A 26972-nucleotide genomic window follows, 5' to 3' on the forward strand; every position below is an offset into this window, starting at 1 on the left:
AGGAAAAGCCTTCTCAGAAGATGGGGAATCAAACTCTATCCAATTTAGAAGACTTTGTGGGGTTGACAGCAACCAAAGGTTCAGAGTCGTCTAAAGTAGCTAAAACTTCCTTCAATAGTAACCAGAGATGTTCAAGCTTAAATCTAAAATTAACCTCTTCAGTTTCTGAAGATTTTTCTGCTAAAGTGTCAGTCTGAAATCTCACCTTCAGAAGCCTCTGAAGTATTCTACTCATCAGACATCTGAGAAAGATTGGCTAATGCAGACCTAGAGTCAGAAGCCTTACTATCAGGCAGATGTTTAGATTTTCTCTTACGCTTAACCGATAAAGGGAAAGCTGACAAAGCAGCTGTTACTGCAGAATAAATCTGAGTGGCAAAATCCCCAGGTAAATAAAAACCCCCAGGTGGATGAGAAGACACAGAATGCACAGTATGAGAAAAAATTAAAGCTTTGGACGTCTGAGGAGAAAGCTGAGGCATGTCACGCACAGCAGTATCCTGAGAGACACTTGGCTCAGAAGGGAGATTTTTTTCTTTACATTTTAATGTTTTTGCTAAACATGAGGAACAAAACTGCATAGGTAGGGCAATCTGGTTGTCTAAACAAAGCAAACATCTATCCATAGAGATAGACTGATCCAGTTCTGCATCCATAGCTTAGAATAACAGGTCCGGTCCACTAGCAATGTCCAAAAAATTAATTTTAATTCTTCGGGTAAATATTAAATATGAAACATTAAACACTTGAAAAGGATTTACATATATAAATATAACTTTGAAACACTGCCTCAGTCGCCACTGAGGCTCCTACCAGCCAGAAAAAGTATCCCACTAGTAAAGGCAACTTTCTAGAAGTGATTTCTCGCCTCTGGTTATCCGGTGAGCTGATAAATAGAGCCGATACAGAAGACTGACAAGCTGAGTCAAAGACGGCTGCACAACACACTCTCCAACCGCTCCGTAAAAGCGGAAGTGCGGTTATCACATGAGCTGGTAACCAGAAAAAACAGTGTCACAGAAATTTACACAGCTCTAAAACGAGCGCAAAGAAACCGTAGTTTGAAAAACGTAAAAAATATAAAGACCTTTATTAAAACAGTTTAACATAAGCCCCAATAATGAAAAGGCCTCCTCCACCTGTATATACAGAGAGTGCAGAATTATTAGGCAAATGAGTATTTTGACCACATCATCCTCTTTATGCATGTTGTCTTACTCCAAGCTGTATAGGCTCGAAAGCCTACTACCAATTAAGCATATTAGGTGATGTGCATCTCTGTAATGAGAAGGGGTGTGGTCTAATGACATCAACACCCTATATCAGGTGTGCATAATTATTAGGCAACTTCCTTTCCTTTGGCAAAATGGGTCAAAAGAAGGACTTGACAGGCTCAGAAAAGTCAAAAATAGTGAGATATCTTGCAGAGGGATGCAGCACTCTTAAAATTGCAAAGCTTCTGAAGCGTGATCATCGAACAATCAAGCGTTTCATTCAAAATAATCAACAGGGTCGCAAGAAGCGTGTGGAAAAACCAAGGCGCAAAATAACTGCCCATGAACTGAGAAAAGTCAAGCGTGCAGCTGCCAAGATGCCACTTGCCACCAGTTTGGCCATATTTCAGAGCTGCAACATCACTGGAGTGCCCAAAAGCACAAGGTGTGCAATACTCAGAGACATGGCCAAGGTAAGAAAGGCTGAAAGACGACCACCACTGAACAAGACACACAAGCTGAAACATCAAGACTGGGCCAAGAAATATCTCAAGACTGATTTTTCTAAGGTTTTATGGACTGATGAAATGAGAGTGAGTCTTGATGGGCCAGATGGATGGGCCCGTGGCTGGATTGGTAAAGGGCAGAGAGCTCCAGTCCGACTCAGATGCCAGCAAGGTGGAGGTGGAGTACTGGTTTGGGCTGGTATCATCAAAGATGAGCTTGTGGGGCCTTTTCGGGTTGAGGATGGAGTCAAGCTCAACTCCCAGTCCTACTGCCAGTTTCTGGAAGACACCTTCTTCAAGCAGTGGTACAGGAAGAAGTCTGCATCCTTCAAGAAAAACATGATTTTCATGCAGGACAATGCTCCATCACACGCGTCCAAGTACTCCACAGCGTGGCTGGCAAGAAAGGGTATAAAAGAAGAAAATCTAATGACATGGCCTCCTTGTTCACCTGATCTGAACCCCATTGAGAACCTGTGGTCCATCATCAAATGTGAGATTTACAAGGAGGGAAAACAGTACACCTCTCTGAACAGTGTCTGGGAGGCTGTGGTTGCTGCTGCACGCAATGTTGATGGTGAACAGATCAAAACACTGACAGAATCCATGGATGGCAGGCTTTTGAGTGTCCTTGCAAAGAAAGGTGGCTATATTGGTCACCGATTTGTTTTTGTTTTGTTTTTGAATGTCAGAAATGTATATTTGTGAATGTTGAGATGTTATATTGGTTTCACTGGTAAAAATAAATAATTGAAATGGGTATATATTTGTTTTTTGTTAAGTTGCCTAATAATTATGCACAGTAATAGTCACCTGCACACACAGATATCCCCCTAAAATAGCTATAACTAAAAACAAACTAAAAACTACTTCCAAAACTATTCAGCTTTGATATTAATGAGTTTTTTGGGTTCATTGAGAACATGGTTGTTGTTCAATAATAAAATGAATCCTCAAAAATACAACTTGCCTAATAATTCTGCACTCCCTGTATATTAAGCCTCTAAACCTATGACCATAAATATAGTAGTAGGTAGCCAATAAAGAACTCCTTTATCGTTAACCCATGAAATCCACTGGCCAAGTGAACATCCCATATTTGAGTCTCATACTATATAAAAATACTCAAGTGCCATGTCATCAATATGAATCCTTAATTAATAAGGAGTATTAAGTCCCAAAGGAAAGATCTGAAAAATGAGGATTAACCTCTTAAGTGCTGCTATCCTTCTGTACCTAAAAGGCAAAGGCACTAGATCCAAGTGATGCTGCTTCTTAAGTGTGGCAGGCGCTTACCTTCCTGTCATGGACCTGTAGGAAAAGAAAGAACAAAGTAACCAACTTTGGTTTTCTACAAAGGGGTAGCAAAGTGTTAATTCCTGAGCAGCTGATCTGCATCTGAGATGGGAGACCTGCAGCAGTGCAGAGTGCTGACTTGCTGCCTAGCCTGCCTGTGTGCCTCCTCCCGTCCCACTCCTCTCCCTCCCACAGTGTGCTGGCCCGGCCGCCCGGCATAGATAGCCTATTAATACTGCCTATTGATCATTATGCATGCGCATTGTGATTGTGTCAGTGGAGGACTGGTGACCAGGCGCAGCTCACTTGCCTCACGTGACGTCACTCACTCTGAATGAGAGCGGGAGAAAGCAGAGGGATACAGCCATGACCGCCTGACGTGACGTCTCCATCCACCGCGTCCGCTTGACAGGCAGCAGGCTGCAGGTAGATCAGTCACGAGTGGAGTCACGAGCGCCCGCAGACAACCAGTCCAGGTTCACAGTGTCGACCGTCAGTACAGCCAGGTAGGAAAATCTTGAATGGCCAGGCTGGGGATGGGGGGGCCAGGGTGGACATTGTCTGTCAATGCTGTCTGTCCACAGATTGATTGCTGGAAAATCTTGAATGGCCAGGCTGGGGATGGGGGAGGGGGGGCTCTGTGTCACTGTCTGTACACATATTGATGGGGGTCTCTGAACTTAAGGGAGGGGTCTGGCACTGGCGCCATCTATAATGTATTACTGACTACTCTACTCACTGATTAATTTTATAATAAACCACAACCAGAGGCCCATAATAAGCAGAAGCCAGCAGTTGTTAGCCCTAATGCTAAGCCTTCCCTAGCTCTTTAAATATCAATACCACCAGCATGATATAATATATATATTTATATATATATATATATGTATGTATATATATATATATATGTATATATATATATATATATATGTATATATATGAATATATATATGTATATATATGTATATATATATATATATATATATATATATATATATATATATATATATGTATATATATATATATATGTGTGTGTGTATATATATATATATATATATATATGTGTATATATATATATATATATATGTATATACATATATATGTGTATATATATATGTGTGTATATATATATGTATATATATATATTTATATATATATATATATATATGTATATATGTATGTATATATGTATATATGTATATATATATAAATATGTAAATATATGTGTATATACTGTATATGTATATATATGTGTGTATGTATATGTGTATATATATATATATATATATATATATATATATATAGTGTGTATGTATAGTGTTTATATATAAAAAAGAAAAAGAAAATATCGTTCCCCATTACCCCTTAAAATAAAATATATGTGTGTGTGTGTGGGTATATATATATATATATATATATATATATATATATGTGTGTGTGTATATATATATATATATGTATATATATATATATATATATATATATTTATTTTTTTATTTTTAGGGGTAATAGGAAACAATATTTTCTTTTTTTTAGTACATCTTTGTAAATTTTTGTAAAAAACAGCTATGGTATGTAATGGGGGGGGGGGGGGCGCAAAATTTGTCCTCGCCTTTGTGGCCAAAAATCCTAGCACCGGCCCTGTACCCATAAAAGGATTAAAATCTTCAGACACAAACTTCGTACAACCTCCATTGACAGAGGCAAAGAGAATGACTGGGGGTTATGGGTAAGGCAGTTACACTTAACAGCTTTGCTGGGGTGCTCTTTGCCTCCTCCTGCTGGCCAGGAGTTGAATATCCCACTAGTAATTGGAATGATGTCGTGGGCTCTCCATGTCATAGGAAAGAAAGTGTCCTATTAAGTGCAAAATGGTTGAACACAAAGTTAAACATACATGAAACCCACATTTTTTTCTTTTTATGTATCCAAAATTACTTCAATTACCTCATTTGTTTTGTTCTCTTGATTTACTTTGTTTAAATGGGTACCTAGGTAGACTCAGGAGCTGCTCATTGGTGGCTGCACATATAGACATAATATTATTGGCTCGATGACGTGTTCAGCTAGCTACCAGTAATGCATTGCTGTTTCTTCAACAAAGGATACCAAGAAAGTAAAGCAAATTAGATAACAGAAGTACTTTGGAAAGTTGTTTAAAATTGTATTGTTTATCTGAATCTTAAAAAAAAATGTTTTAGTTTCATGTCCCTTTAAACTCAGCTCCAGAGCAGCAATTTCACTACTTGGACCCAGATAAACACATCTGATGAGCAAATGACAAGAAGAATATATGTATAGCCACCAATTAACAGCTAGCTCCCGATCTTACCTAAATATGCTTTTTAACCAAGGATACCAAGAAAATAAAGTAAATTGACAAATGATTAAAAATTGCAAGCTTTGTCTTCATTTTGGCTTTTATGTGCCTTTAAAGGGGCATTCTAATGTACAAACTACATGCTCTAATTAGATAGAGTATGCAGTGTTTGCATTACTGACCTTAGCTAAGTATATGTTTAATCCCAGCAAATGTATGACGCAAACGCAAGGATCATAACAGTAGCAGCATAATAAATCAATTAAGCACAACACACATTAGCTCTACAATGATTAGCACCAGAAGTAAAGTGTTAGGGCTAAAAGAAAAGTATAACAAAACACTGTAAAACACATATTAAAATAAAGTATTACACTTATATATATACAGTATATATATATACATATACACATACAAAGACACACACACATATATACATATTAAATATAAAATATAAGTTTACTAGTCCTAAAGCCAGAGTATACAGGCTATTTAATGCAGTGCAGCGGTCCCACCACCTGCGCTCCCGCCCGGCCATGTACCCGCTACTCCCACTCCCGGCCGGCCACTCCCCCGCCACAGTGACGCCCCCACCACGGCCGTTCCTCCAGCCACGCCCCCCGCCAAACCCTTCGTTGCAATGTCAAAGGCCAGGTATGTTTGTCCACTCGCAGTCTCTACTGCACATTACAGCTTCGGACAAACATACCTGGCCTTTTATTATATAGGATTATTGAAATAAATGTTTAAAAGGGCTTTAAAAGGGACATGGTATATGTCACACTAATTAACAGGGAAGGGCTCAAAGTTGTACATACTGTATATGTGTCTGTATATTTGTATGTGTGTGTACATATATATGTGCACACATACATACAAACACATACTGTATATACATACACACACACACACACACATATATATATTTATATATATATACATACACACTAGTTGATAAGCCTGCCCAGAGGGCAGTCTATGTGTGAAAAATCTAACCCCCTAAGCTACAAAAAATAAAAAAGTAAAAATACAGAAAAAAAATAAACATTATCCAAAATAAAATTAAACCTAATCCCTAAAAAAATAATAAATCCCCCCCCCAAAAAAATACCACCTATTCTAAGAATAAACTACCAATAGCCCTTAAAAGGGCTTTTTGTAGGGCGTTGCCCTAAAGAAATCAGCTCTTTTAGATTAAAAATAAACAAAACCCCCCTAACAGTAAAAAAAACCCCACCCACCAAACCCCCCAAAATAAAAAAAAATCTAACTCTAATAAAATTTAAACTACCCATTACCCTAAAAGGGGCATTTGTATGGGCATTGCCCTTAAAAGGGCATTCAGCTTTTTTCCACTGCCCTCAAAAGGGCATTCAGCTCTTTTGCAAATTGCCCAATAAACCCTAATCTAAAAAACAACCCCCCTCCCCCCCCAAAAAAAAAAACTAACACTAAAGCCCCAAATAGGTACTCACGGTTTCAGAAATCAGGCGGAGGTCTTCTTCCAGGCGGATCCATCATCTTCATCCATAGCGAAGGCAGCACGGAGCAGAGGTTTGAAGTGTTGTTCCCAGATGTGGCGGTCTTCCCAGATGTGTGCGGAGCGAAGGTGGCGCGGAGGTCTGGAACAGTCTTCCCAGATGTGGCTATCCTTGGCAGTGATCATCTGTGGTGGCATCGGCTGTCCTCTGTGACAGCGGCGGTTCTCGGCGGCATGAAGGCTCATCTTCATCCGATGTCCATCGTATACTGAATATTGAATGCAAGGTACCGCAATCAATTTGGGGTACCTTACATTCCTATGGGCTGAATTTTTCAAAACAGCCAATAGGATGAGAGCTACTGAAATCCTATTGACTGTACAAATCAGCCCTTCTTCTCCGAACTTCTGAAACCGTGAGTACCTATTTGGGGCTTTAGTGCTTTTTTTTATTTTTATTTTTTTTAGATTAGGCTTTATTGGGCAATTTTAAGGGCAGCAAAAAAGAGCTGAATGCCCTTTTAAGGGCAATGCCCATACAAATGCCCCTTTAGGGGCAATGGGTAGTTCAGGTTTATTAGTGTTAGTTTTTTTTTATTTTGGGGGGTTTGGTGGGTGGGGGGTTATACTGTTAGGGGGGACATTGTTAATTTTTAATGTAAAAGAGCTCATTTCTTTAGGGCAATGCCCTACAAAAAGCGCTTTTAAGGGCTATTGGTAGTTTATTCTTAGATTAAGGGGTGTTTATTTTGGGGGGGCTTTTTTATTTTCATAGGGATTAGGTTTATTTTTGTATTTTGGATAGTGTTGCTTATTATTTTTTGTAATGTTAGCCTTTTTTAATTTTAATTGTAATGTAGTATTTTTTGTATGTAACTAAGGGGTTAATTTAGGGGGTGTTAGGTTAGGGGGCTTAGTCATTCCATTGTTTATTTGCGTTGTGGGGGTTGGTGGTTTAGGAGTTAATAGGTGTATTAGGTAGTTTGCGATGTTGTGATTGGCAGATTTAGGGGTTAATAATTGTATTGTTTTTTTCTTCTTAATACTTCGTGTGGGCGGTTAGTTTATTTTTTTCTTAATAGTTTGTAAGGGAGGGGTTTTTTTTTGTACTTATTGAGAAGTTAGGATTTTTTTAATACTTATTGCAGGCGTTTTTTTTGTTTTTTTTTAATGTAATGCTCCGTTTGCCTTCGCTGCATCCCAAAGGTGGATTCTTTCACCACTGCATCCCGAAGGTGGATTATTTAACCACCCTGCCATTTTCGGAATCCACCTGGAATTCTTTTGGCAGCGCCCATTCTGTTGGCTGCCTCGCGCTGCCAACATTCCTTTGAGGATGCATGCACAACTGCCGACGGTGACGGACAAACGCAATTATAGTATAGATATATATACACACACATACAGTATTTATTTAAAATAGCATATTCTTCTAAGTGAAGAACATAGGAATTTAAAGTATTTCTTAATATATCCTTGGCTTTAGGGCAGCTGTCCTATCACACATTCAGGTTAGGGCGTGAGCGAAAGTCAATTAGAGGCTTTTGTAATGAACCCCATAGAAATCTATTGGGAAAGGGTAGTGCTATCCGACCTGCTAACGTTTAATCTTTTAACTTGTAATATGAGCACAAGAATAGAAGCACTATTGATTTAACTTCAGTGCTGTTAGCTCCCTATTTTTGTGCTCCACTTGTAATCTTTGAACACTGCTGCTATATACTGCTAATCTCACAAACACATGCTGAGCATATATAAGTATGCTCTCATGGTTAATGGCCAAGTTTCATTTGAAGAAATAAACGGCAAATGATTGTGTTTTTTGTTAGCTATATTCCATCAGAATCCTGTTACAAACAAAACTACTGTTGTACAGCAGAGGGCGCTCATATTCTAAAAATAAAGCCATGAACCCTGTTACCGCACAAACTATCTCTGTCATTAAAAAAAACAAAAACAGAAAGAATTGAAATTGCATTAATGCGATAAAAAATCTTTATGTAAAGTTTGATTTATATATTTCTATGAGTGTTACATTTGTCCTGTAAAAGAAAGCAACAACAGGCTACTTCTATTCTACAATATGGCCGGGTACATTTGTTTTCTACTGAGTTCCTATTACTAGTGTTACCAAACGTCCTCCACAGAAATACCGGACAATCTGTCAGTGACTGGGCAGTTAGGGTCACACAATGCCCCATCAAAAGCTCTACATTGATCCCACTATGCATTCACAACCAAGCAGTCATTTCACCCTTGGCTGCCAGGGTATTTTTGTGAAGATTTTACTGGACAACCTGCTAAATTGACCGGACTGTCTGGTTGAACACTGAACACCTGGTAACACTACCTATTACTTACTGACATCTGTTTTATGTTTAACCAGCCTACACAGGGATGAATTCTTACCCCTCTGACAGCACACAATGTCCATTAGGTAGGCTTGGCTAACTTTATAACGTGATCTAAAGTAAAATAACATTTTGTCTAAATTAAAGGGGTGCAGGTATCTGTATACGGGCACCAGTATAATCCCTATATACTGGGGCTTCCCTTGTGGCCCCAAGATAACTCCAATGAATAATATAAACATTTAGGGACAGATTACAATTGGCGTGCTAACAGTTATGCGCAAGTGAAAAGAGGTTTATCGTGGGTGTTTGCGTGCATCGGCTTACGCTTGTATTACAAGTTTTAATTAAATGCGAACGCATGAGTGCAATTGTGATTTACGCTAGAATGATTACTGCGTCCTCAGAGATCTGGTTAACTGTTTCATGAAACTAAAAAGTGTCACAAAACGCATCAAAAATACATTACAAAGTACAGTTTCACTCATAATACCATCATCTAATAAAAATTATTATTAACAAACAAAAATAAATTGCACAAAAAAGTTATAAGGGCTTAAAGATATAAGGCCTCAGGTGTTAAAAGTCCTTTGCCTGCCTTTTTTTTTTCTAACATTGAGATACATACATATACAAGTTTAAAGATGGATACTTGTACTTCTGTGTGTGTGTATATATATATTTATATGTGTGTATATATGTATTTATGTATGTATTTGTGTATATATGTATTCAAAGACATATGTACACATATAAACACATAAATACATATGTATACATATACAGACATATATATATATATATATATATATATATATATATATATATATGTGTGTGTGTGTGTGTGTCAAGTAGATGAAAATGTGTCAAAGCATATTTATGCAAAATTCATATTTAATAATGGTTTTAACTATGTATTTACAGTAAATATTTCACATTCTAATGTTCTACACATAGCAGAATATGTTCTATATATTTTTAAATAGATATTCATTTATTTTATTAGGCACATATGAAAACAATGTGATGTTTCGGGATCTCCCCCTTAATCATACAACCAGTCCAATGTTTACATACAGGGCTTGCTTTTAATTTCATTTCATTTAGTCCCCTACTAGTTGAAAAATAAAAAAATGAAATAATAAATATGTTTTAATTTAGATATACTGTACAACTGAAAAAAATTTACTTTATTAAATGACCACTAGGTGGTGCAATTGTACAATTTGCAGTTCAGTGGCGCAAATGTAAACATAATTGTTTGATTAAGGGAAAGACCCCGAAACCTCACATTGTTTTCATATGTGCCTAATAAAAAGATGATTGAAACATTAAGGTGCTGTGGACATTTGACTGTAGAATTGTGTATGTACTAAAGCTCGGTCTTCACCTGCACCATAAACAAGGAGCTGCTGTAACATATCATAGATTATCTATGGGGGAATACGTTATCACACGCAATATTCTATGTGCGTCTTTTTACACATTTCAGGTTAGCGCGAGAGCAAAAACTTTTTACTTTCAACTTGTAATACTAGTACTACACGACACGCGCAAAAAACTTACTTCTAGTGGAGTTAGCGCTTGAGCGGGAGTGTTAGACACGTAAAACATATTAAAATTATTATTAAATATTACACTCATATACACTGTGTGCAGAATTATTAGGCAAATGAGTATTTTGACCACATCATCCTCTTTATGCATGTTGTCTTACTCCAAGCTGTATAGGCTCGAAAGCCTACTACCAATTAAGCATATTAGGTGATGTGCATCTCTGTAATGAGAGGGGGTGTGGTCTAATGACATCAACACCCTATATCAGGTGTGCATAATTATTAGGCAACTTCCTTTCCTTTGGCAAAATGGGTCAAAAGAAGGACTTGACAGGCTCAGAAAAGTCAAAAATAGTGAGCTATCTTGCAGAGGGATGCAGCACTCTTAAAATTGCAAAGCTTCTGAAACGTGATAATCGAACAATCAAGCGTTTCATTCAAAATAGTCAACAGGGTCGCAAGAAGCGTGTGGAAAAACCAAGGCGCAAAATAACTGCCCATGAACTGAGAAAAGTCAAGCGTGCAGCTGCCAAGATGCCACTTGCCACCAGTTTGGCCATATTTCAGAGCTGCAACATCACTGGAGTGCCCAAAAGCACAAGGTGTGCAATACTCAGAGACATGGCCAAGGTAAGAAAGGCTGAAAGACGACCACCACTGAACAAGACACACAAGCTGAAACGTCAAGACTGGGCCAAGAAATATCTCAAGACTGATTTTTCTAAGGTTTTATGGACTGATGAAATGAGAGTGAGTCTTGATGGGCCAGATGGATGGGCCCGTGGCTGGATTGGTAAAGGGCAGAGAGCTCCAGTCCGACTCAGACGCCAGCAAGGTGGAGGTGGAGTACTGGTTTGGGCTGGTATCATCAAAGATGAGCTTGTGGGGCCTTTTCGGGTTGAGGATGGAGTCAAGCTCAACTCCCAGTCCTACTGCCAGTTTCTGGAAGACACCTTCTTCAAGCAGTGGCACAGGAAGAAGTCTGCATCCTTCAAGAAAAACATGATTTTCATGCAGGACAATGCTCCATCACACGCGTCCAAGTACTCCACAGCGTGGCTGGCAAGAAAGGGTATAAAAGAAGAAAATCTAATGACATGGCCTCCTTGTTCACCTGATCTGAACCCCATTGAGAACCTGTGGTCCATCATCAAATGTGAGATTTACGAGGAGGGAAAACAGTACACCTCTCTGAACAGTGTCTGGGAGGCTGTGGTTGCTGCTGCACGCAATGTTGATGGTGAACAGATCAAAACACTGACAGAATCCATGGATGGCAGGCTTTTGAGTGTCCTTGCAAAGAAAGGTGGCTATATTGGTCACTGATTTGTTTTTGTTTTGTTTTTGAATGTCAGAAATGTATATTTGTGAATGTTGAGATGTTATATTGGTTTCACTGGTAAAAATAAATAATTGAAATGGGTATATATTTGTTTTTTGTTAAGTTGCCTAATAATTATGCATAGTAATAGTCACCTGCACACACAGATATCCCCCTAAAATAGCTATAACTAAAAACAAACTAAAAACTACTTCCAAAACTATTCAGCTTTGATATTAATGAGTTTTTTGGGTTCATTGAGAACATGGTTGTTGTTCAATAATAAAATTAATCCTCAAAAATACAACTTGCCTAATAATTCTGCACTCCCTGTACATACATATTAAAAGTAAAGTATATGTTTATTATTTAAATAAATGTATAAGAAGTTTTCTAACGTGATATGGTATATGACAAGGTGTTGGACTGGAAAGGGCACAAAGGTGTATATATAATTGTGTGAATTTGTATGAGTGTATGTATATATGCTTGCATGCATGTATGTGCATACATCTGTACATATACATAAACATACACCCATACAAAATCATACACTAGCTATCTATGTATCTATCTATATATCTATCTTTTCTATCAATCTATTTATCTATCTATATATCCATATGGATATACAGATATAGACATACAGTATACATTTAACATATATAGAAGTACATTCAAAATGAGTACACTCTCACTTCAGCCAGATATTCAAAGCATCGACAAACCGTTGAGAAACTGCCTCACTGGCCTCGCAGTCCGACGGTATGTTGGGATATTCAAAGAAAAGGGGTGTGGCTGAGCATTGCTAGCGAGCGGTGATGTCTCTCCCATAGAAGTCAATGGGAGCATAATGTCACCACCCGCATCGCTGACATCGCCTTTCATCAGCATATTGCTGTGGCAGGGGGCCTACACGACGCAGGTGGTGCACTCACTGAAACTAACATTAGTTTCTGTGTAGGCACACTCCAAATATTACCGTGGGGAGCTAAGTTTAATTACACCTACACTAACTACCTCAGGCAATGTAGTCTTGACAGCTGATAGCTGGCAAGACAAACATGGCCGCTACCTTTCTCGCAAACCTGCACTTTGCTGATTCAAATATATCTGATCTTGCTTCAATTATATAGTTAGGCTTTAGTTATATAGTTAGGCTCCAGTTATATAGAGCTACTGAAATTCTATTGGCTATTCAAATCAGCCAATAGAATTTCAGTAGCTTTCATCCTATTGGCTGATTTGAATTTCCAAAATCAAGTCAGCCAATAGGAATGCAAGGGACGTCATTTTGAAAAGGCTGCCTTGCATTGAAGATTCAGTATACGGCGGCGACCGTATGAAGAGGCTGCTCCCCACCGGATGCCTTCAGGATGGAACCGCTCCGCGCTGCCGGGATGAAGATAGAAGATGCCGCCTGGATGAAGATAGAAAACGCCGTCTGGATGGATGAAGACCTCACCGCCTGGATGAAGACTTCAAAAACTGTAAGTGGATCGTCAGGGATTAGTGTTCGTTTTTTTTAAACTTTTTTGGGGTGTTTTCTTTTTTTAGATTAGGGTTTTTGGCTTTCTTAAAAGAGCTGAATGCCCTTTTAAGGGCAATGCCCATACAAATGCCCTTTTCAGGGCAATGCCCATACAAATATTTCAGGGCAATGCCCATACAAATGCCCTGTTCAGGGCAATGGGTAGCTTAAGTTTTTTTTTTAGAGTTAGGTTTTTATATTTTGGGGGGTTGGTTGGGTGGTGGGTTTTACTGTTGGGGGGTCTTTGTATTTTTTACAGGGAAAAGAGCTGATTTCTTTAGGGAAATGCCCTACAAAAGGCCATTTTAAGGGCTACTGGTAGTTTATTGTAGGCTTGGGTTTTTTTTTATTTTGGGGGGCTTTTTTATTTTTATAGGGCTATTAGATTAGGTGTAATTGTTTTTATTTTGGATCATTTCGTTTGTTATTTTTTGTAATTTAGTATTTTTTATTTTTTTGTAATTGTAGATTAAATTTTTTTTTAGTATGGTTTCGAATTTTTAATTTGTAATTTAATTTATTTAATTGATATTTATTTAAATTTTAGTATAATAGTAATGTTAGGTTAATATATAGTTTAAACTTAGTTTTTTTTTATTTCACAGGTAATTTTTTATTTATTTTAAGATAGGGATCTTTTAATTTTAATTTAAAGTTAGGGGGTTGTTAGGTTTAGGGGTTAATAGTTTAATTTAGTTTTTGTCAATGTGGGGGGCTGGCGGTTTAGGGGTTAATAGGTTTATTAGTAGTAGTGATGTGGGAGGCCAGAGGTTTAGGGGTTAAAAACTTTATTTAGTGGCGGCGATGTCAGGGAGCGGCAGAATAGGGGTTAACATCTTTATTATAGTGTGGGCGATGTTGGAGTGCGGGGGCATAGGGGTTAATAACTTTAGTATAGTGGCAACAATGTCAGGGAGCGGCGGAAAAGCGGTTAATACATTTTATTAGTGCGGCTATGTCGGGAGTGGCAGATTATGGGTTAATAACTTTAAAATAGTGTTTGCGATGCAGGAGGGCCTCGGTTTAGGGGTTAATAGGTAGTTTATGGGTGTTAGTGTACTTTGTAACACTTTAGTTATGAGTTTTGTGTAACAGTTTTGTTGCGCAAAACTCATAACTACTGGTCTCAGATTGCGGTACGGATCGTGTCGTTATAGGGTGTAACTCAAGCTTTTTAGCCTCGCCGCAAAACTTGTAATGGCAGCGCTATGGAAGTCCCATGCAAAAATGTCATTTTTTCGAGTGCGGGACTGACGTTGCGTTACAGGCTAAAAGGCTTGCGGTACAGCTATACCAACAAGACTTGTAATGGCTGCGTTGCTGTTTTAATGCTGAAATTATCATTTTTTCAGCGTTAAAACATGAACGCAAAACTCATAATCGAGGTGTTTGTTAGGCTTTATTTATATAGTTAGGCTTCAGTTATATAGTTAGGCTTCAGTTATATAGTTAGGCTGCAGTTATATAGTTATGCCCCAGTTATATAGTTAGGCTTCAGTTATATAGTTAGGCTTCAGTTATATAGTTAGGCTGCAGTTATATAGTTATGCCCCAGTTATATAGTTAGGCTTCAGTTATATAGTTAGGCTTCAGTTATATAGTTAGGCTTCAGTTATATAGTTAGGCTGCAGTTATATAGTTATGCCCCAGTTATATAGTTAGGCTGCAGTTATATAGTTAGGCTGCAGTTATATAGTTAGGCTTCAGTTATATAGTTAGGCTGCAGTTATATAGTTAGGCTTCAGTTATATAGTTAGGCTGCAGTTATATAGTTAGGCTGCAGTTATATAGTTAGGCTTCAGTTATATAGTTAGGCTGCAGTTATATAGTTAGGCTGCAGTTATATAGTTAGGCTTCAGTTATATAGTTAGGCTTCAGTTATATAGTTAGGCTGCAGTTATATAGTTAGGCTGCAGTTATATAGTTAGGCTTCAGTTATATAGTTAGGCTTCAGTTATATAGTTAGGCTGCAGTTATATAGTTAGGCTGCAGTTATATAGTTAGGCTTCAGTTATATAGTTAGGCTGCAGTTATATAGTTAGGCTGCAGTTATATAGTTAGGCTGCAGTTATATAGTTAGGCTGCAGTTATATAGTTAGGCTCCAGTTATATAGTTAGGCTTCAGTTATATAGTTAGGCTTCAGTTATATAGTTAGGCTTCAGTTATATAGTTAGGCTGCAGTTATATAGTTATGCCCCAGTTATATAGTTAGGCTTCAGTTATATAGTTAGGCTGCAGTTATATAGTTAGGCTTCAGTTATATAGTTAGGCTGCAGTTATATAGTTAGGCTGCAGTTATATAGTTAGGCTGCAGTTATATAGTTAGGCTCCAGTTATATAGTTATGCCCCAGTTATATAGTTAGGCTTCCATAGTAAGTACAATTTTTAAACTTTAGCATATCACATCACATCATATAAGTTTTTTTTATGATGAACTTCTACTGTAAAGAAAATGTATAGGTTACAAGTCCCTGATTCTGTGAGAAAGAGTTACTAGTTCATACCATGCATTTTGTTTGATTCCATGAAATCTTCATCTTCTTTGTCAATGGTTTCAGGATTCTCAGAAATCATATTAATATTTTTCTCAAGGTACCAACTCAAATTCTCATCAAAGACTGTGAACAATAGATAGAACTCTTTATCAACTTGTATCTGAAATAAAAAACAAAACAATATTTATGCTTACCTGATAAGTTTCTTTTTTTCTAGATATGGTGAGTCCACGGCATTATCAATTACTGTTGGGAATATCACTCCTGGCCAGCAGAGCTGTTAAGTATCACTTCCCTTCCCACAACCCCCAGTCATTCGACCAAAGGTAAATGGAGAAAAGAAGCAACACAAGGTGTAGAGGTGCCTGAGGTTTTGGCAAGAAAAACTGCCTTAATAAAAAACAAAAGGGCGGGGCCATGAACTCGCCATATCCGGAAAGAAATGTTGTTTTCTTTTCTAAGATATGGTGAGTCAACTGCATTATCATCAATTACTGTAGGGAATCAATACCCGAGCCAGAGGACACAGATGATTAGGGAGGGACAAGACGGGTCGACCTAAACAGAAGGCACCACCGCTTGAAGAACCTTTCTCCTAAAATGAAGCCTCAGCCAAGGCAAAAGAATCGAATTTATAACATTTGGAAAAAGTATGCAGAGAAGATCAAGTCGCAGCCTTGCAAATCTGTTCCACAGAAGCTTCATGTTTGAAAACCCAGGAAGAAGAAACAGCCCTCGTGGAATGAGCTGTAATTCTCTCAGGAGGCTGCTGACCCGCAGTCTGGTAAGCCAAATGAATTATACTTCTCAGCCAGAGTGAAAGAGAAGTAGCCGTAGTTTTCAGACCTTTGCATTTACCAGGGAAACAAACAAACAAGGCCGAAGACTGGCGAAAATCCTTAGTCGCCTGTAAGTAGAGCACGCACAACATCCAGGTTGTGTAACAAGCATTCCTTAGAACAAGAGGGATTAGGACATAGAGAAGGAACAACAATTTCCTGATTAATATTCCTGTCCGAAACCTAATTTAGTAAGAAGAACCACCTTATCAGCATGAAAGATAACGAGAATCACACTACAGAGCTGAGAGTTCCGAGACTCTCCGAGCAGAAGAGATAGCAACAAGATACTAAACCTTCAAAGATAACAACTTAATATCTATGGAATGCATAGGCTCAAACGGAGCCTGCTTCAAAACTCTAAGAACAAGGTTAAGACTCCACGGAGGATTAACAGGTTTAAATACAGGCCTGATTGTGACCAGGGCCTGACAAAAAGATTGCACGTCTGGCATATCCGCCAGGCGCTTATGCAGCAAAACAGACAAGGCAGAGATCTGACCCTTCAGAGTATATGCTGACAAACCTTTCTCCTCCAGACCTGCCTGGAGAAATGACAAAATTCTAGGAATCCTGACCCTAATCCAAGAGTAGCCTTTAGATTCACACCAATAAAGATATTTGCGCCATAGCTTATGGTAAATCTTCCTAGTAACAGGCTTGTGAGCCTGAATCATGGTCTCAATGACCGATTCTGGAAACCCACCCTTAGAGAGAACTAAACGTTCAATCTCCAAGCAGTCAGCTTCAGAGAAACGAGATTGGATGAAGGAAGGGACCCTGAAGTAGAAGGTCCTTCCTCAGAGGTAGTCTCCAAGGTGGAAGAGAAGACATCTCCACCAGGTCTGCATACTAGATCCTGCAAGGCCACGCAGGGACTATGAGAATCACTGACGCTCTCTCCTGCTTGATACGAGCAATGATTCACGGAAGGAGAGCGAACGGAGGAAACAGGTATGCCAGCCTGAAATCCCAAGGCACCGCCAGAGCATCTATCAGCACGGCCTGTGGATCCCTTGACCTCGAACCGTACCTCAGAAGTTTGACATTCTGTCGAGATGCCATTAGATCCAGCTCCGGCAAGCTGGAGAACACCTCCGGATGGAGTTCCCACTCCCTGGGATGAAAAGTCTGTCTTCTCAGAAAATCCGCTTCCCAGTTGTCCACTCCTGGGATGTGGATGGCAGATAGACAGCAATTGTGAGCTTCCGCCCCTGAATAATCCGAGCCACCTCCTTCATGGCTAAGGAACTCAGAGTTCCTCCCTGGTGGTTGAGGTAAACCACTGAGGTTATGTTTTCCGACTGGAACCTGATAAACCGGGCTAATGCTAACTGAGGCTAAGCCATCAGAGCATTGAAAATCGCTCTCAACTCCAAGATGTTTATGGGGAGAGCTGACTCCTCCCAAGAGACCCTGCACTTTTAATTAGTCCCAGACTGCTCCCCAGCCCAGCAGGCTGGCATCCGTGGTCACAATTACCCAGGAAGATCTCCGAAAGCATTTTCTTTGAGAGAGATGTTCCCGAGACAGCAACCACGGGAGAGAGTCTCTTGCAGACTGATCCAGATCTATCCTCTGAGACAAATCTGCATAATCCCCATTCCAATGGCTGAGCATGCATAACTGCAGAGCTCTCAAATGGAACAGCAAATGAGATGATGTCCATGGAAGCAACCATCAGTGAACTGACCCTCTAGGACCAAAGGAAGAATGGAACGTATAGTTTCCATCTTGAAGGACGGTACTCTGAGAAACTTGTTTAGATACTTCAAGTCTAGAATTGGTCGGAAAGTGCCCTCTTTTTTGGGAACCAGGAACAGATTGGAGTAGAATCCCTGACCCTGTTCCAGAACTGGAACTGGAACTATCACTCCCAGGTCGGACAGGTCCTGTACACATTTTAAGAACGCCTCTCTTTTTATCTGGTCTACAGGTAATCTTGAGAGGTGGAACCTGCCTCTGGGAGGAAAAGTTTTGAACTCTAACTTGTACCCCTGGGATACTATGTCCACAGCCCAAGGATCTGGAACATTCCGTATCCATGCCAGAGAGAAATGAGAAAGTCTGGCCCCCTCTTGATCTAATCCCGGATCAGGCGCAAACCCTTCATGCTGATTTGGAATCAGCTGAAGGTTTATTCAATTGCTTCCCCTTGTTCCAAGACTGATTGGGTTTCCAAGAAGGCTTGGACTGTTCCTGCTTAGCAGAGGAAGGGGAAGGCTTACCCCTGAAGTTACGAAAGGAACGAAAATTACTCTGACGTCCTTTCGGTCTATTCTTCTTATCTTGAGGCAGAAACGACCCTTTACCACCCGTGATATCGGAAATGATTTCTGCCAGACCAGGACCAAACAAGGTTTTACCTTTGTAAGGGATCGCTAAAAGCTTGGATTTAGATGAAACATCCGCTGACCAAGATTTTAACCATAAGGCCCTGTGGGCTAGTACCGCGAAAACGGATATTTTGGCTCCCAACTTGATGACCTGTAAAGAAGCGTCAGTAAAAAAAGAATTGGCTAACTTAAGAACCTTAATCCTATCCTGGATCTCCTCCAAGGGGGTCTCTGCTTGAAGGGACTCAGACAAAGCATCGAACCAGTGTGGCAATACACACTGCAGGTTGCCATTGTCAACCCTGATATACATACATCTTTTTCAAAAAGGGCTCTAATTTTTTGTCCATAGTGTCCTTAAAAGAGCAGCTATCCTCAATAGCAATAGTAGTTCTCTTAGCCAAAGTAGAAATTGCCCCTTCCACTTTGGGCACTGTCTGCCACGACTCCTTAATGGAGTCAGCAACCGGAAAAATCTTTTTAAACACGGGCAACGGGGAAAATGGAATCCCAGGTCTCTCCCATTCATTCCCATGCAATAATGTCCACAGCACGGTCAGGTACAGGAAACACCTCCACTGCGGAAGGAACATCAAAGTACTTATTAAGTTTACTTGATTTCTTAGGGTTGACAACGATAGGATTATCGGAGTCGTCCAGAGCAACCAAAACCTCCTTTAACACACAGAGGTGTTCAAGCTTAAACCTAAAGGATACAACTTCAGCATCAGATGAAGGATTTATACTGTCTGAATCTGATATTTCCCCCTCAGAGGCTACCAACGTAACTTCCTCATCAGATTTATGAGAAAGAGCAACTTGGTTATTCGGAACTGGATCAGACACCTTACAATCTGAATCTCTAATGTTCATCTTGCGTCTTCCCTGTAACATGGAAATAGCAGCTAATGCCTCAGATACCGCAGGATACCTTGTCAGCAATTTCTGCTTGCAAAAACACTCCTCCAGGAGATTGAGAGGAACCGCCGGGCACTGCCTGTGAAGCCGTTACGGCTTGGGATGTCTGAGAAGAAAGCTGTGGCATAGCCTGAACAGCATCATCCTGAGAGAATGGTGGCTCAGAAGAAAACATTTTATCTTTATACAACAATGTCGTCTCAATACATGAGGAACAAAAAGGCAAGGGAGGCTCTACTTGGTTATATAGACAAAGCTTGCATTCTGCAGAAGGAATAGACTCAGGGTCCATTTAAAAAAAAATAAAAAAAAATTATTTTAAAAATACTGTCTCTTTAATATTGAATTAAAGCAACTAGTGTCCCAACCCGGGTATGCAAATAATTTTAAAGTTGGCAAAAATTAATTATCTTAACAGGAGATAAAAAAATGTCACAAGGAAAAGAGAGGGGTTAATTATCTTTTCTGACTGCCGTTGCTTATAACAAAGCTATAGAAAACACCTCTACACCTCAGCCGTATAGCTGAGGTGCCTACCTGCCCCCTCTGAAACTCCCGATAAGCATAGCAATGTGAATAGCCCCGGATCAGATCTGGACTCCTACGTGCTCTCTGAACACTGCCGGTTTCCAGTCCCACCTTAGTGCAGTTTATCTGCTTCTGTGGCTCAGAGTCTTAGTTTAGGAAAAGACATTAAAAAACAGAATTTATGTTTACCTGATAAATTTCTTTCTCCAACGGTGTGTCCGGTCCACGGCGTCATCCTTACTTGTGGGATATTCTCTTCCCCAACAGGAAATGGCAAAGAGCCCAGCAAAGCTGGTCACATGATCCCTCCTAGGCTCCGCCTACCCCAGTCATTCGACCGACGTTAAGGAGGAATAATAGCATAGGAGAAACCATATGGTACCGTGGTGACTGTAGTTAAAGAAAATAAATTATCAGACCTGATTAAAAAACCAGGGCGGGCCGTGGACCGGACACACCGTTGGAGAAAGAAATTTATCAGGTAAACATAAATTCTGTTTTCTCCAACATAGGTGTGTCCGGTCCACGGCGTCATCCTTACTTGTGGGAACCAATACCAAAGCTTTAGGACACGGATGAAGGGAGGGAGCAAATCAGGTCACCTAAATGGAAGGCACCACGGCTTGCAAAACCTTTCTCCCAAAAATAGCCTCAGAAGAAGCAAAAGTATCAAACTTGTAAAATTTGGTAAAAGTGTGCAGTGAAGACCAAGTCGCTGCCCTACATATCTGATCAACAGAAGCCTCGTTCTTGAAGGCCCATGTGGAAGCCACAGCCCTAGTGGAATGAGCCGTGATTCTTTCGGGAGGCTGCCGTCCGGCAGTCTCGTAAGCCAATCTGATGATGCTTTTAATCCAAAAAGAGAGAGAGGTAGAAGTTGCTTTTTGACCTCTCCTTTTACCTGAATAAACAACAAACAGGGAAGATGTTTGTCTAAAATCCTTTGTAGCATCTAAATAGAATTTTAGAGCGCGAACAACATCCAAATTGTGCAACAAGCGTTCCTTCTTTGAAACTGGTTTCGGACACAGAGAAGGTACGATAATCTCCTGGTTAATGTTTTTGTTAGAAACAACTTTTGGAAGAAAACCAGGTTTAGTACGTAAAACCACCTTATCTGCATGGAACACCAGATAAGGAGGAGAACACTGCAGAGCAGATAATTCTGAAACTCTTCTAGCAGAAGAAATTGCAACTAAAAACAAAACTTTCCAAGATAATAACTTAATATCAACGGAATGTAAGGGTTCAAACGGAACCCCCTGAAGCACTGAAAGAACTAAATTGAGACTCCAAGGAGGAGTCAAAGGTTTGTAAACAGGCTTGATTCTAACCAGAGCCTGAACAAAGGCTTGAACATCTGGCACAGCTGCCAGTTTTTTGTGAAGTAACACCGACAAGGCAGAAATCTGTCCCTTCAGGGAACTTGCCGATAATCCTTTTTCCAATCCTTCTTGAAGGAAGGATAGAATCCTAGGAATCTTAACCTTGTCCCAAGGGAATCCTTTAGATTCACACCAACAGATATATTTTTTCCAAATTTTGTGGTAAATCTTTCTAGTTACAGGCTTTCTGGCCTGAACAAGAGTATCGATAACAGAATCTGAGAAACCTCGCTTCGATAAAATCAAGCGTTCAATCTCCAAGCAGTCAGCTGGAGTGAAACCAGATTCGGATGTTCGAACGGACCCTGAACAAGAAGGTCTCGTCTCAAAGGTAGCTTCCAAGGTGGAGCCGATGACATATTCACCAGATCTGCATACCAAGTCCTGCGTGGCCACGCAGGAGCTATCAAGATCACCGACGCCCTCTCCTGATTGATCCTGGCTACCAGCCTGGGGATGAGAGGAAACGGCGGGAACACATAAGCTAGTTTGAAGGTCCAAGGTGCTACTAGTGCATCCACTAGAGCCGCCTTGGGATCCCTGGATCTGGACCCGTAGCAAGGAACTTTGAAGTTCTGACGAGAGGCCATCAGATCCATGTCTGGAATGCCCCAAAGTTGAGTGACTTGGGCAAAGATTTCCGGATGGAGTTCCCACTCCCCCGGATGCAATGTCTGACGACTCAGAAAATCCGCTTCCCAATTTTCCACTCCCGGGATGTGGATAGCAGACAGGTGGCAGGAGTGAGACTCCGCCCATAGAATAATCTTGGTCACTTCTTCCATCGCTAGGGAACTCCTTGTTCCCCCCTGATGGTTGATGTACGCAACAGTCGTCATGTTGTCTGATTGAAACCGTATGAACTTGGTCCTCGCTAGCTGAGGCCAAGCCTTGAGAGCATTGAATATCGCTCTCAGTTCCAGAATATTTATCGGTAGAAGAGATTCTTCCCGAGACCAAAGACCCTGAGCTTTCAGGGATCCCCAGACCGCGCCCCAGCCCATCAGACTGGCGTCGGTCGTGACAATGACCCACTCTGGTCTGTGGAATGTCATCCCTCGTGACAGGTTGTCCAGGGACAGCCACCAACGGAGTGAGTCTCTGGTCCTCTGATTTACTTGTATCTTTGGAGACAAGTCTGTATAGTCCCCATTCCACTGACTGAGCATGCACAGTTGTAATGGTCTTAGATGAATGCGCGCAAAAGGAACTATGTCCATTGCCGCTACCATCAACCCGATCACTTCCATGCACTGAGCTACGGAAGGAAGAGGAAAGGAATGAAGTATTCGACAAGAGTCCAGAAGCTTTGTCTTTCTGGCCTCTGTTAGAAAAATCCTCATTTCTGAGGAGTCTATAATTGTTCCCAAGAAGGGAACCCTTGTTGACGGGGATAGAGAACTCTTTTCCACGTTCACTTTCCAGCCGTGCGATCTGAGAAAGGCCAGGACGATGTCCGTGTGAGCCTTTGCTCGAGGGAGGGACGACGCTTGAATCAGAATGTCGTCCAGGTAAGGTACTACTGCAATGCCCCTTGGTCTTAGCACAGCTAGAAGGGACCCTAGTACCTTTGTGAAAATCCTTGGAGCAGTGGCTAATCCGAAAGGAAGCGCCACGAACTGGTAATGTTTGTCCAGGAATGCAAACCTTAGGAACCGATGATGTTCCTTGTGGATAGGAATATGTAGATACGCATCCTTTAAATCCACCGTGGTCATGAATTGACCTTCCTGGATGGAAGGAAGGATAGTTCGAATGGTTTCCATCTTGAAAGATGGGACCTTGAGAAATTTGTTTAAGATCTTGAGATCTAGGATTGGTCTGAATGTTCCCTCTTTTTTGGGAACTATGAACAGATTGGAGTAGAACCCCATCCCTTGTTCTCTCAATGGAACAGGATGAATCACTCCCATTTTTAACAGGTCTTCTACACAATGTAAGAACGCCTGTCTTTTTATGTGGTCTGAAGACAACTGAGACCTGTGGAACCTTCCCCTTGGGGGAAGTCCCTTGAATTCCAGAAGATAACCCTGGGAGACTATTTCTAGCGCCCAAGGATCCAGAACATCTCTTGCCCAAGCCTGAGCGAAGAGAGAGAGTCTGCCCCCCACCAGATCCGGTCCCGGATCGGGGGCCGATATTTCATGCTGTCTTGGTAGCAGTGGCAGGTTTCTTTGCCTGCTTTCCCTTGTTCCAGCCTTGCATTGGTCTCCAAGCTGGCTTGGCCTGAGAAGTATTACCCTCTTGCTTAGAGGACGTAGCACCTTGGGCTGGTCCGTTTTTACGAAAGGGACGAAAATTAGGTCTATTTTTTGCCTTGAAAGGCCGATCCTGAGGAAGGGCATGGCCCTTACCCCCCGTGATATCAGAGATAATCTCTTTCAAGTCAGGACCAAACAGCGTTTTCCCCTTGAAAGGAATGTTTAGGAGCTTGTTCTTGGAAGACGCATCAGCCGACCAAGATTTCAACCAAAGCGCTCTGCGCGCCACAATAGCAAACCCAGAATTCTTAGCCGCTAACTTAGTCAATTGCAAAGAGGCGTCTAGAGTGAAAGAATTAGCCAATTTGAGAGCATTGACTCTGTCCATAATCTCCTCATAAGGAGGAGAGTCACTATCGAGCACCTTAATCAGTTCATCAAACCAGAAATATGCGGCTGTAGTGACAGGGACAATGCATGAAATGGGTTGTAGAAGGTAACCCTGCTGAACAAACATCTTTTTAAGCAAACCTTCTAATTTTTTATCCATAGGATCTTTGAAAGCACAACTATCCTCTATGGGAATAGTGGTGCGTTTGTTTAAAGTAGAAACCGCTCCCTCGACCTTGGGGACTGACTGCCATAAGTCCTTTCTGGGGTCGACCATAGGAAACAATTTTTTAAATATGGGGGGAGGGACGAAAGGAATACCGGGCCTTTCCCATTCTTTATTAACAATGTCCGCCACCCGCTTGGGTATAGGAAAAGCTTCTGGGAGCCCCGGCACCTCTAGGAACTTGTCCATTTTACATAGTTTCTCTGGGATGACCAAATTTTCACAATCATCCAGAGTGGATAATACCTCCTTAAGCAAAATGCGGAGATGTTCCAATTTAAATTTAAAAGTAATCACATCAGATTCAGCCTGCTGAGAAATGTTCCCTAAATCAGTAATTTCTCCCTCAGACAAAACCTCCCTGGCTCCCTCAGATTGGGTTAGGGGCCCTTCAGAGATATTAATATCAGCGTCGTCATGCTCTTCGGTAACTAAAACAGAGCATCCACGCTTACGCTGACAAGGGTTCATTTTGGCTAAAATGTTTTTGACAGAATTATCCATTACAGCCGTTAATTGTTGCATAGTAAGGAGTATTGGCGCGCTAGATGTACTAGGGGCCTCCTGAGTGGGCAAGACTCGTGTAGACGAAGGAGGGAATGATGCAGTACCATGCTTACTCCCCTCACTTGAGGAATCATCTTGGGCATCATTGTCATTATCACATAAATCACATTTATTTAAATGAATAGGAATTCTGGCTTCCCCACATTCAGAACACAGTCTATCTGGTAGTTCAGACATGTTAAACAGGCATAAACTTGATAATAAAGTTCAAAAAACGTTTTGAAATAAAACCGTTACTGTCACTTTAAATTTTAAACTGAACACACTTTATTACTGCAATTGCGAAAAAACATGAAGGAATTGTTCAAAATTCACCAAATTTTCACCACAGTGTCTTAAAGCCTTGAAAATATTGCACACCAATTTTGGAAGCTTTAACCCTTAAAATAACGGAACCGGAGCCGTTTTAAGCTTTAACCCCTTTACAGTCCCTGGTATCTGCTTTGCTGAGACCCAACCAAACCCAAGGGGAATACGATACCAAATGATGCCTTCAGAAGTCTTTTATAAGTATCAGAGCTCCTCTCACATGCGACTGCATGCCATGCCTCTCAAAAACAAGTGCGCAACACCGGCGCGAAAATGAGACTCTGCCTATGCTTTGGGAAAGCCCCTAAAGAATAAGGTGTCTAAAACAGTGCCTGCCGATATTATTATATCAAAATACCCAGAATAAATGATTCCTCAAGGCTAAATAAGTGTTAATATCAATCGATTTAGCCCAAAAAATGTCTACAGTCTAAATAAGCCCTTGTGAAGCCCTTATTTACAATCATAATAAACATGGCTTACCGGATCCCATAGGGAAAATGACAGCTTCCAGCATTACATCGTCTTGTTAGAATGTGTCATACCTCAAGCAGCAAAGGACTGCAAACTGTTCCCCCAACTGAAGTTAATGCTCTCAACAGTCCTGTGTGGAACAGCCATGGATTTTAGTTACGGTTGCTAAAATCATTTTCCTCATACAAACAGAATTCTTCATCTCTTTTCTGTTTCTGAGTAAATAGTACGTACCAGCACTATTTGAAAATAACAAACTCTTGATTGAATAATGAAAAACTACAGTTAAACACTAAAAAACTCTAAGCCATCTCCGTGGAGATGTTGCCTGTACAACGGCAAAGAGAATGACTGGGGTAGGCGGAGCCTAGGAGGGATCATGTGACCAGCTTTGCTGGGCTCTTTGCCATTTCCTGTTGGGGAAGAGAATATCCCACAAGTAAGGATGACGCCGTGGACCGGACACACCTATGTTGGAGAAAAGGCACTTACCTGCACTTCAAGCTGTCTGGCAGGAGGACAGCTCACCCGGCGTGAGAGGAAGCCACTCCTCACAGGGACCTGTGGAAGAAGAAAAGACAGAGTAAGCCTACTCTGGTTTTCTATACATGGGCAGCAAAGTGCTAGGAAACACAGTGAGGCCCACCCCACAACTTTCTAACTGCTTGAAAGCCACCACTGCCCTACTGAAGAGACTAACGTGGAGTACAGCTACACCCCGTCTTAA

The 26972-nt window shown here is 40.6% G+C and overlaps 1 protein-coding gene across 1 annotated transcript in view; it reads right to left on the reverse strand.

Moving 5' to 3' along the window:
- HEPHL1 (hephaestin like 1) overlaps positions 1 to 26972 on the reverse strand; it is a 387436-nt gene that overhangs the window by 102379 nt on the left and 258085 nt on the right. Inside the window, exon 10 of the mRNA XM_053708616.1 lies at positions 16082 to 16232. Within this exon, the coding sequence (XP_053564591.1) occupies positions 16082 to 16232 (151 nt within the window). The remainder of the gene's footprint in view (positions 1 to 16081; positions 16233 to 26972) is intronic.

The sequence above is a fragment of the Bombina bombina genome, chromosome 3 (genome assembly GCF_027579735.1).
Source record: "Bombina bombina isolate aBomBom1 chromosome 3, aBomBom1.pri, whole genome shotgun sequence".
NCBI lineage: Eukaryota > Metazoa > Chordata > Amphibia > Anura > Bombinatoridae > Bombina > Bombina bombina.